We start from the raw sequence: 11,972 nt of genomic DNA on the forward strand, positions 1-11,972 counted from the left end.
TACATGGTAGTTACAAAAAGAATTCAAATAAAATCTATAGACTTACATAGAATTCAATATCTGCATACAAATGATGGTTTATTAGGAACAATGTTACCTCCAGATCGTCGAATTGGGATAACTAAGTACTTCATCTGAATATTTATAAATATGCCATCAAAAACTTATTACTTTCCTCACTTAACTTCTGTCCAGAAAGGGAGTTTAATCATACGCATATTTCGAATAAGTAATTTTACCTACTTTAAGAGATGGTCAAGCTTTTGCTTTGTAAGAGTCTACACAAGAAGACATAAATCTGTCACTTCACATGAGTTTGAAAGGGGTTACGAGGGGTTTTGTTTTGTTTTGGTTTTTTTTTTTTTCAAGTAACGCCTGACACATTGCGATCGGAGTCTTTTGGGGCCTGTCGATGGGCCGATCGTTGCTTTAAGATATCTGTTCGGGCTCTCTGGAGTCTTTCGAGTCTGAGCTTAACGCTTTGGCGGCACTTAGCATGCGCATGCGCTACCGTTTTCTTGGCCAGTTGTATTTTAGCCATTAGCACGTACGGAGCTGCGCCCGCGACGTCGAGTCCAACGTGTGAACAAGTGTGAATAACCACAACAACAATAAATGAATCACGGCCAACATCCAACAGCATCGAACGACTGTATATAGAAACTAAAAGTAAATTAAAGTTGGCTTTTTATTTTTTTGTTTTTAACACACTTTCATATACCAAACTGTTGTTGTTTATGTGCGAAAGCGAAAGTTGCGTGCTACCCCCCACCCAAAAAAAACAAAGTGAGGAGTTTTAGTAAATAAAACAAACAATACACACAGACTCAAAGACACTCACCTGATTTAAAAGGTGCAGTAAAACCAAGTTTATCAACGGAATTATTTTGGCTAAAAAGCCTGCGAATTAAGACGATTTGAAACTTCCTAAAAAAAACAACAAGATGCCAGCGGCCAGTTCTCATCCACGTCTATTCTTCTATTTACTCTGTGTGGCCTCACTTTTGGCTGTCTCAAAATCGGATACCGGTAGTACAAAGAATACATATTTTATGTCATATTTCTATTATTTAGTTATTAACTTTATCAATCCCTTTGCCATGCCCATATTCTATCGCTTTGTACATAATTGCCTAACGTAGAATTTAAGGGCAGAAGATCAAAGGGATTGAGTATCTCTATTCTAAAACGAATTTCATGCCAATAAACTGAAAGTCTAGAATTTAGATATATGTAAATATGTTAATATTATTATGTAGATATTCCTGTATATACCTGTTTTGTATCTGTAGATATTAGCCATATATTGTTTTTTTGATGGCAAACAATGTGTTTCTCTTGTGATAATGATTAAATTGCGTCGGCTCTGTGTTATTTTATAATTATACTTGTACAATAAAAACAAAAACGAAAAAATGATAATTATTTTTTAAATAACAAACAATAGTTTTTTAATTTATGGGCTGGTTTGGTTTTTTGTTCAATTTCTGGTTTCTTTAGTTTTTAAATGTATATTTTCTTATGTTTTTTATAGATTTATATATGTACAGTGTATAAGTACCTATATATACAAAGCCAAAATATGTCTTAAGATAAAGTACCTATATATACATTATCTTAAGACATGTTTTGGCAATTTGTCTTTGACAAAGCATCTTTTTTTAAAAGAGAACAACAATATATCATTATGGTATAAAGAATATTTTGCAAAAAATTTGGGACTGGCAATTTAGATTATACTCAAACATGGATTTTTAATTTTTTAACTACTTAGATATGTTTTTATGGAGATTATGATACGACTCATATGAAAGTTATTAGTCATAAAAAGTTCCCATTTGATGACTAAACCTCAAAATTTTACGAAAATGCAAAAGAATAAACTAAAAGAAATTGGGTCAAGATTCAATCTTGTTGACATTTCGGCTTAGAGCTTCCAAATAAACAGAAATAAGTACTTGATGTCTTCCTAAGATTTTAAGCCTATTCAATTTTGAAAAACTTTGTCAAAGAAAGTTTATTGAAAAAGTTAATATCTTAGAATTTGGAAGCCAAAGAAAAAAATGCCTTTTTCGAAAAACTTGAATGAAATATTTTTAAAGAAAATGTTAAACTATTGTTATAACTTAAACAATTAAGATTTAAGTTAAATGCACAGGACCTTAAATAGGGTAAAACCATTGAGTTTGTTAATGTCTTTCCAGAGTCTTACTATCTATAAGCCATATCATTACTTTACTTGTTACTCACATAACTTCCTTTTCTTATTTTGATTAACATTTTTTTTTTTGGCAAAGACCTTACCTTGATTTTTGAGATTTTAGTTTTTTTTGGAAACTTTACCCTGACCAAAAAGTCATCGAAGCGGTATTTTTAATTGCCATAGATATTAACAGTTAACACAATCTCTCTGTGTGTGTGTGTGTGTTTAGGTTTTTGTTTGTAGTTAGTATCATTTGAATGTCAACTACCTCGTAAACCAATGGACTGACCAACAATTAAATATTGTACAATTGTTCAACTGGCTACAAATTGTACGTGCCTGCAGAATCAATGCCATTGCGATAAAAACAATAGGTAATATGGCCAACACGTTCTTGGCCACATTAGCACATATGTAAAACCAAAAACATAAATCACAAACCAAAAAACCAAAAGCTAAAGTCGGTTTGAAAAATATGCGATGCGTTGAGAGAGAGAGAGAGAGAGAGCCAGATTGAGATGAATTGGTTACTAGTTTTTTGTGGTTAACTCTCTTGTCCATGATCTTGACCAAACTTCGCTCTGTTTGGTTTTCGGTTTGTCTCGCCTTCGTCGTTTGTGTGTCTGGCTGGCTGGCTGACTGGTTCCATTGACATCGAAAACTAATGAACTCTCCGAGATATATACTCTCTCTCTCTCTCAGATATACTCTTAGCATCTGCTGCAGTCAAGGTTAATAGTTGATCGGTTGAAATACTCCCCGGGCCAAGCCGGCTACGTCAAATGCTGTCGATGCGGAACTGTTTAATATGCGGAAGTGCCGCTAAGATGATTCGGCAAAAAATAATATATATACATACATATATAGTTTTTTGTTGAGTATGCTTATGTTAATACTTGTTTTTAAGCTTTTTTTTTTGTTGTTGTTGATTGCTTCTATTTGCCACGTAGAAGAACTTGAGCTACTAATCTCGTTTGGCTTAAAGAGACCTAGAAGTTTTGCTAATTTATATTTCACATATCTCATTATTATTCATATTTATATTTACTTTCGTATATATGTATGTATGAATGTGTGTGTGTATGACATTTGCTGTGCTGTTTAGTGCCATTGCAAGCTCCAGCCGATGATCTGGCTTATGATGCAGCCCTTCAATTGGGCTTACTAAATCATCGCTTAAATCTTCTGGCCCACGAAGAAGAGGCAAGACAACTGAATTTGGCCAATGTAACGATAAATAATTTGGTTAGCCGTATACCCTGCAATTGTGATACGGGTCTCTGCAAATGTTGTGCAGGTGAGTATTGATTTGCTTTGCCATGCATCGACGACGACTCAAATTATTGTTCACATAGGCTTCCTTTCGGTAATTGGAATGAATAGCTGTACGGAAATTGCCTATCGTCCGGATGAGTTTTCCTTTGAGTTACGCATGCGTGTTAACAATAATATTTGGTTCCGTCGCAAGGTCTCTGGGCAGAATCCGCCACCGTTTTGCTTTCGTCCACCGCGCTTTAATTTCGCACGGGCATGCATTCAATTCCATGATATTTGGTTTGTCGGACGTAATATGCACGTGTGTATGTACATGTCCGGAGAGTTTCAGGGTTTCGAACTATTCGAACGGTAAGTTCAATTGGCTTTATGACGAACTTAAAAAGGACAATTACTTTTCTTATTAGCAACTTTGATTGCCTTTTATTTGGCGATCATGGCGTCAAGATTGTTCCCCCAGAGCAGGGTTATCCTGTGCGACCCAACGATGTGGATATAGATGATGCTGAGGATGAAATCGAAGACTATGATGAGAATGTTGTGAGGAGTTTGGCTGAGAAAATGATTGGCTGATTGATGATAATTATTAGTTAAGTGTATTTATTTCCCACAAATTGTCATTGTTATTGTATTTATTAAAGCATCACTGAAACATCCTTTTGATTTTGCCCCCACTTGGCAGTCTAATTACTTGAATGACAAGCAACAGGTTTGGCTCATTTCAAGTGTGAAAACTGCAAAAGTGACGTGTGATGTCAGTCTGCCTGCATCCTGCTGGGTCCTGGGGCGCATTCAAGTGCAAAATACACACACACACAAACACACAGACACACATGCAACAAAGCGTCGAGCAAATTGTAAAGAATAATGCACAAGCTGTAAGCTGTTGCATGTGCAACAAAGGAGACAGGGCGGAGCTGTATTCAGGACAGCCTTTGAAATGCATATGCAGCCTGGCAAAACACATTGACTGGCGCTGCACTCCGTTTGACTGCCAGTTGACTGTAATAAAGGACTATTTACAAGGATGCAAAGGATGCAAGCCACATGAGCCAGAGACTGAGTTGTGTTTTTGTGTGGACTGGGTATAAAGTATGTATATTTTTTTTTATTCGCACTTGAGGGCTTGCAGTCAAGTGGTTAACAGAGATGAAGGATGCGGTAGGGCTGCATCCAGCCAGGTGTCATACAAAATGCAAAAAAGGGATATTCAAAAAGGTAATTTCGACTCATGTGCAGCACTTGCACTTGTCAAGCACTTAATAAACATGATGATGAGAGTAAGAGACAAAGAGCTTATAAAATGACAAATTAGCTATATAATTAGCTAATCAGTAATGATTATAAATCTTCTCAGCCAATTGTAATGACATTTATCACCTAGCTAATTATATTCTTGACCTTCCCCTTAAACAATTCACACCCCAACAGAACAAAACAAACAAACAAAATAAAGGTGCGAACAATGCTTGACCACACGAAACCCAAAGGCAAAGTTAATCTTCTATGCCGCAAAAAGGGGAAGACGAATTTAAAATTCAAATTTTTTCAAGTGCATTTAGCGGCAATAATTGATTTGTTTGCACAACTGACACGCGATAAACTGACCAACTGACCAGGCAACATTCATAGGGTAAGCACTAAGGACAAGACAGGACACACACACAGACAGACAGACAGACAGATACAAACTGACCAGAACAAACCCTCATTTTGGCATACGTTTCGTCCAATTCCTCATGCAACAGTTCAGTTTTCCCCCCCTCTCACTTAAGGCGCCTCGCTGAGGTCAGTTGATGCGATTTGCAATGATACCTTTTCTAATTCCCCCTCTGACCATTGTCCAATGTTCATTCCCCGCGGGTCAATTATATTATTTCCGGTTTCATGTGGTCAGCAAATAACAAGAGGAAATCAAAAAAAAAAAACAGAATGTACACTTCATGTATTCAATAACAAGTGGTCAAATGGTTGAGATCCGAGTCCCTAGGGCGAAAACCGGATTGCTTCTCTCCTGCCCAAAGATACGATGATGATGATGGGAAAATGTAATTGAATAGGACACGAACAGCGCGAACAGGGCGGAAGATGGTCAAACAGAGGTGTGACAGCATATAGGATAATCATTGTGTAATCATATGTCTAAAGGCAAAGAAAAAAAATTTCCATTACTTAAAGTTCTTCTTGGAGAATGACTTTCTTCTTTGCTTTCTCTATACAATTTTCTTCGCTTTTTTTGTTGTATTTTCTGTCTTGTCTGGCGAAAGCAACCGAAAATAAAAAAATCTTTAGGGAAACTACCCCCAAAAGTAATTAAAAGACACGGCACTTGTCTTACCCACCCATATCTCCTTCTCTCCCAAACAACGAATGTTAATCAAAGCAGAATATGGAAAAATAGAAGAAAGCCGAAGAAAAAGAGAGAAAAAGGAGAGTGAGTGAGACACAGACAGAGACATTGTCCTTAGGGTATAATTTCTTTTAAATTTGTACATTTCGCTAAAAGCTAGAAATGAAATTGGACAAAATGCAGTTGGAGAAAGAAGAAATCTAAATTCCAGACTGACTTAACACAAAAAAAAACCCAAAATAAGGGAGATATATTTGAAGCAAAGTCATTAATTATAGAGAAAAGACAATATTTATCTATTTCTGCAGAAAAAAAATTAAATAATATGTTTAAAAAACAAAGAAATTGAAGTTAAGTATAGAAATTGTTGACCTCAAACCGACTTATGCCCAGTTTTGATTTACTTCAAAAGGGTCGAAATCTAGACAAAAATTGAAGAAATCGATATTTGCAAATTTTGTAATTTGCATCAAAAGGCTAAATAACTTTTGATTTCTTCGATTTCACTTCCAATTGAAGATAATTATACTATATAATTCAGTTTCCATATAAACGATAAGGCAAAAAACAAATGTTCGTTTCCTAATTAAGGGAAACCCTTTTTGTTCATACTGAAAACTCAATCCTTGTCATTAATACAGTAGCTGAAATAAATTTATTGATATCATTAGTAAATATTTTGTATATTTATATGTATATGTAACTCTCTGGCGCTTTTTACATAACAAATTACAGAGACATTAATTAAACTTATCAATCTGATGAAAATTTTTGAAAAAAATGACAAAAAGAAAAGGGAAAGTAAATAAAAAAAAATCCAATGCCTCAAATATGGACGAACATTTCTCTTTAAGGAGCAAAGAACAAGAAAAATTATCAAGAGAGTGAGACAATGATGCGTAATTTGTTTTCCACTGAAATTTTCTAGCAATTTTTCATGAATATATCTGTGACGTAAAATCAAGAATGTAAACTGAAACTGAAAGGATACGCAACGAAACACGCACCCGCCAATACCAATGCCAGAAAAGGACACATACAGACACACACACACACACATACACAACGCAGGACGCGACTTTCATGCGTGATGTGCGTGGAAAATTTCCCCTTTTTTTGAGCTACAAGTATATAAAGGAGCTGAAAGTAAATAAGGACTTCCAAAGGACTCTAGCTAACTGGGGTGGTGTGTTTTACATTTCGTTTCCAATGCGGCAAAAAAAGGGTTAAAAATCTGTGCCTACTACGCTCAATGTTCGACGCTCGAAAACATGCGTGTGTGAGTTCACAATGTACGAGGATAACAGAGTTGCCAGCTTGTCGACAGAATTATCTTAACAGCAACAGCAGCAGCAACAACAACAACAACAATGGCAAGACAAACAAAATCATTTACATAGTTAACGAAGTGGGTGAACAAAAGACACTTTCTCTGGGCCAATTTTCGGATGGGTGGGGGAAGCAAACGAAAGGATACACAATAAAGGGGAGCGCGTCTTGGCGGCGGTTTTTCAGTTTGACGCAAAAAGTAAAATGGCGACCACCGGCGGGCATCTTAAATTTTATGTGTCAATTCTCATATTTTGTTGTTGTCATTTCTTATCACCAAGGGAGCAAAAGGAATCACATGGAAAGGACACTAGTGCGAGACCATCATTACGCATTCATGCTGGCATCCTTAAGCCCTTCTTCTTCTTCTTTTCCTACAAAGAGAGCACAGAGCAGAGCAACTCATTATGAATACTATGGACCATTATGGGGAATTTATGATGAAATTTTCAAAAACTAGACACATCAAAAATGTTAGCAGCCTATCTTTACCTCTCTCTCTCTCTCTTTCTCTCTCTTTTAAACCTTTTTTAAAGGCCACAATTGAAGGAATTTAAGTAGGATGAATAGTTAACAAAGTATAATTTTTCCTAAGGAAAGCTTCTCATATGTAAATAGGTTAAATCCCTTATAATTTTTTTGGTACTTTCTAAAAATCTTTGTTCTACAATGCACCCAAAGGACTAAAATGATTTGCTTTAGTCGCCAAATTGTATATACATAACTGTAAGGAGAAAACGTGTTTCGGACCTCATAAAGTATATGTATTCTTTAACAGCATTAATAGCCAAGTCGATGTAGTCAAGTCAATCTTAAGTCGACGTTATCCACCACAATCCATCCTAAGTATCCAACTTAGGAGAAACCAACAAACACATTAAACCCTTGAGAATTATTTTTTGGACCAATTTATTGGTAGCTTTGTGATTTCTCACAATTCAACAATTCTATTGCTACTAATAAAACATGGAACCAAGTCCAAAATGACCCGGTGGCATCATCATACTCGGATTATATTGTGGAATAGGAACAGGTTGCGGCATCGGGATTGGAATTGGGGTTGGTCTTTTACCGATACCAACGATATCCAATAACCATGGAATATCTGCCAGAACGCTGCCACTTAGCAAAGTAAGTGTAAAAACTAGTACCTAAAAAAGCGTTTAAGGATTTTTTTTTTAAATATTATAAAATCAGAACTTACGAGGAAATACTTCATGTTTACTCAACTTCAGATGCTTTTACAACTGTTGATAAATGTCGACAGTTGCATCTATTTTATACCCTAAAAACTTGACAATTAGAATATAGATTGCAAATATGCAAATATACCTTTAGATTGTAAATTATATATTCGATATGCTCGATTTGCTTGTATATGTCGATATTAGTTTTTCCAACTAAAGGGTCATTTTTTTTTGCTCGTGCCTGCCCGGGTTAAATAAGTTAAATTCTAATCGAGATTTATATTTACATATATCTTTAAATGATATGATGACAAGATAATAGTTTTAAATGGTTCTTTTTACTGAGGGATTTCTGTAAGCTTCTAAAACCATTTGACAGTTATAAAACTGATTTTCAAAATTCGGAATACTATCATGAAGTAAAATAAGAAGGTCCCAGGAACAAGAAAAAAAATTCGGTTTGTTTTTTAGTCGGTTAGCCCAAAAAATTGGTTTGGACATTTCTTAGTCAGATCATAGTCTAAAAACGTTGGCGCAGTACCAGGACATTTAGGATATTAAATTACAAATGATGTTAAACTTATGCAAAAACAATTTTAATGCGTCGAACTCCTGAATAAAGATCACACCAAACTAACTTTCTAATTGATACTTAAGAGGATTCTTTTACCTCCAAATGCAATTTTGTTGCAGTTCTTCTGCCCCAAAAGGGTTATTGCAAATTCAAGATACTTTCAGAGATATGACATTTTTTGTAGCGCTATTTTTTCCTAATTTAAGTCAAATTTCTAACTTCAAACGCGATCAAAAAACGCGGCAAGACGTAACTCTGCACCAATTTTAATCAAACAAAGTGCAATCGAAGAAGAATAGCCATGGCTCTGGTCCCTCCATTATCTAAAGTTTTTGTATTATTTTTCCAATTTTTTTTCTAAATAAAACAAAAAAAAATTTGAACAACCACTATTTTGTCAAAAAAAAAAAATCCAAAAATTATGTTTAACGTAGGGACCAGAATTACGTCTATGCTGAATCTAACGTCGGGTTAAACTTAAAATCCAGACGATACCTTTTGATACCTATTTGGAGGCCCACACTCGAACAGGCCGGGATCCAAAAACCACGCACTCAACCAAGAATAACCCCTTTGAATACCAACATTGGTCTAAAATGATTTGCTACTTATGCCAACATGAATTGTCAAAGATCAATCGTTTATACCTAGATATCCGGTTGACTCATCTAAGTATATTTGTAAAATTAGGCAAATTTATGCATTTACTTACTCATTTATTTACTTATACTTATTTATGAAGATTTTTACTAGAATTACTTCTTTTACTTGATGATACTACCACAAATCTTTGGAAATCTGTTTTCTGATCATAGAACTTGGCACATGATTTTTATAAAGGTATTTCTCAAACTCTGAGGCTCATTAATACGATTAGGCAGATGAATAAGTATTAATCTGGCGATAAGTGAATCAATCTAGCCATTTCCATTCGTCCATCTATCTATCTGTTCAACCATATGGATTGAGAAATTTGTTGTTAAAACACCTGCTTATCCTTTTAAATGCCTACAATTCCTCTATTACTTTAAGAAGTGTTTGGTTCCCCCAATTATCCCGCCAAATTGGGATCAAAAGAACATTTAAGTTTTAATTATTTACCATTTATTATTTTTTAACCCAATTTATTGGTAGCTGTGTGGTTTTTCACAATTTAACATTTATATTGATATTAAAACATCATGGGTGAAAATCCAAAAGGAGGCATTGCCGGTGGCATCATCGACATCCTCGGATCATATTGTGGAACAGGAAGAGCTTGCTGCACCACCACCGGAGGGGTGTTCTTTCTACCCAAACCAACGATATCCAATATCCATGGAATATCTGCCAGAACGCTGCCACTTAGCAAAGTAAGTGTGAAAACTAGTACCTAGAAAAATGTTTTAGGGATATTTTAAATTATTTTAAAATAATATAAAATCAGAACTTACCAGGAAATACTTCATCTTAACTCAACTTGATGCGAACTCGTGTAAGATGCTTTTACAACTGCTGATAAATGTTGACAGTTGCATCTATTTTATATTCTAAAAACTTGCCAATTAGAATATAGATTGCAAATATGCAAATATATATTTAGATTATATATTATATATTTTTATTATATTGCACTCATTCGATATGCTTAAATGAAGCGAGTTTAGTTTTTATTTGACATCTTGAAATGTGTTTGGCTTTGAGCAGTTACATTCGTATAATAAAACTATTACTGGAAGTATTTTAAAAGATCAACTTTTCCTTCGAAAGAACTCTATCTGAGAGATTATTCAAGATGATTCCTATCGGATCACTTGAATTTTGAATATATTCTAGCCTTCAGTGTTCAACAGACATTTGTTACATATTTATAGTTGTTATGAAAAATCCAAAATGATTTTAGTTTAGTTCAATATAAATAATTATTTTAATTTAATAAGATTTTTGGCCAAACATAGATAGATATCTATTATGATCCTTCTTTAAGTTGTTCAATCAACGGCGCCTTGTACTCGACGACATGTGTTGTTGGTTTGTCAACGAACCAGGAAATCGGATTCCACCAACGGAAGCCAGCGGCTCCATCTACCAAATTCTGTAAACTTGAATCAATGAATTGTTTTCCAGGTATTTTATCAAGACCTGGAATTATGCCCAGGAAATCAGTCGGTTTAGATATCTTCATGAGGTTGAATGCCCAATTCGCTAATAGCATTTGTATTTCGGACTGAACGATGACCGTGGCCCCAGATAAAATCAGAATCTATAACAAATTTGAGAATGTGTGAGGGCAAAAATTGTATATAATTTAAGGTTTTTTTTACCACCAAACTCTTCATTTTCTAAGACCCGAATTCGAAACAAGTTATTTCACCAAAGTTTGCTTATGATTTAATCGACACTGTCGAAAGTTTTTCGATTTTACACCGTATACAATTGACTTGAAATTGTAAACAAAATCCATTTTCACCCGTGTTAAACTGATTTTCTGGATTTATATTTAAGTTGAAATTCCTAAATCTTGTGCTAAATTGATTTTCTGGATATATATTTCAGTTTAAATTCCATTCGTTAAAATGTTATTGTGGTTATATAAAGGCTAGAGCAAACAACAAGCAAAAAAAAGTTAACACGTCTAGAAAAATTATAAAAAAATATATTTTGAAACCACGACAAAGATTAGATTTTAAATTTTACTGATTCATTTTAAAAAGGTAGTCCAAATAGTTGACTTTGCTAGGAGCCAGGAGCACCAGGTGACTTGTTGTTACTTATTGGTCCTGGTAGATCTGTGGACTACTAGAAGGCCAATTCCAAGAGGATATGGAAATGGAGGTAGTGATGGCAAACCATAGATAGCACCACCAAATCGATATAATGGATTAAGGCGTAGAGTTCAAACCGTCAGACGAACAAATTTCTACATTTTTTAAATGATAAATTCTTGAAATAATCGAATGGTATTATACATAGTTATAGAAGTAGAGTATGGAAAAGAATAGAAAACACTCCTTTTAAGCAGTGAGACTCTTATCAATAAGAAGAGAATTAGCTAAAGAAAATGATTAACTGGTA

General features: G+C 34.6%; 2 protein-coding genes and 1 long non-coding RNA gene across 4 annotated transcripts; 1 reads left to right on the forward strand and 2 right to left on the reverse strand.

Annotated features, from left to right (window-relative positions):
• Positions 1-792: 792 nt before the first annotated feature.
• On the forward strand, positions 793-4,051 carry LOC6640110. 2 transcript variants are annotated; one of them, XM_047010272.1, is made up of 4 exons: positions 793-1,131; positions 3,309-3,500; positions 3,559-3,829; positions 3,886-4,051. In XM_047010272.1, the coding sequence occupies exons 1-4, from the start codon at positions 945-947 to the stop codon at positions 4,049-4,051; spliced, it is 816 nt and encodes a 271-aa protein (XP_046866228.1). In that variant the 5' UTR covers positions 793-944. The 2 variants fall into 2 exon arrangements, with proteins under 2 accessions (XP_046866228.1, XP_002063068.1); XM_002063032.2 differs by having other exon boundaries at positions 793-1,029.
• A 3,998-nt stretch (positions 4,052-8,049) lies between these two features.
• LOC111518371 lies at positions 8,050-8,400 on the reverse strand. The gene is made up of 2 exons (XR_002723956.2): positions 8,362-8,400; positions 8,050-8,308 (listed from the first exon to the last, which is right to left on the reverse strand). It is a non-coding gene; the product is annotated as an uncharacterized LOC111518371 (long non-coding RNA).
• Positions 8,401-10,545: 2,145 nt separating this feature from the next.
• LOC111518369 lies at positions 10,546-11,301 on the reverse strand. The gene is made up of 2 exons (XM_023174875.2): positions 11,222-11,301; positions 10,546-11,160 (listed from the first exon to the last, which is right to left on the reverse strand). The coding sequence occupies exons 1-2, from the start codon at positions 11,234-11,236 to the stop codon at positions 10,867-10,869; spliced, it is 309 nt and encodes a 102-aa protein (XP_023030643.1). The 5' UTR covers positions 11,237-11,301; the 3' UTR covers positions 10,546-10,866.
• Between the last annotated feature and the right edge of the window lie 671 nt (positions 11,302-11,972).

This window comes from Drosophila willistoni, assembly GCF_018902025.1.
Source record: "Drosophila willistoni isolate 14030-0811.24 chromosome 2L unlocalized genomic scaffold, UCI_dwil_1.1 Seg196, whole genome shotgun sequence".
In the NCBI taxonomy this organism is placed as follows: domain Eukaryota; kingdom Metazoa; phylum Arthropoda; class Insecta; order Diptera; family Drosophilidae; genus Drosophila; species Drosophila willistoni.

Excerpts from the sequence above, each read along its gene's own strand:
- LOC6640110 (XM_047010272.1), top strand. The coding sequence starts at position 945 with ATGCCAGCGGCCAGTTCTCATCCACGTCTATTCTTCTATTTACTCTGT. Across the intron at positions 1,132-3,308 it reads CTATCGCTTTGTACATAATT|TGCCATTGCAAGCTCCAGCC; the intron begins GCCTAACGTAGA and ends TGTGCTGTTTAG. Across the intron at positions 3,501-3,558 it reads TCTCTGCAAATGTTGTGCAG|GCTTCCTTTCGGTAATTGGA; the intron begins GTGAGTATTGAT and ends TTGTTCACATAG.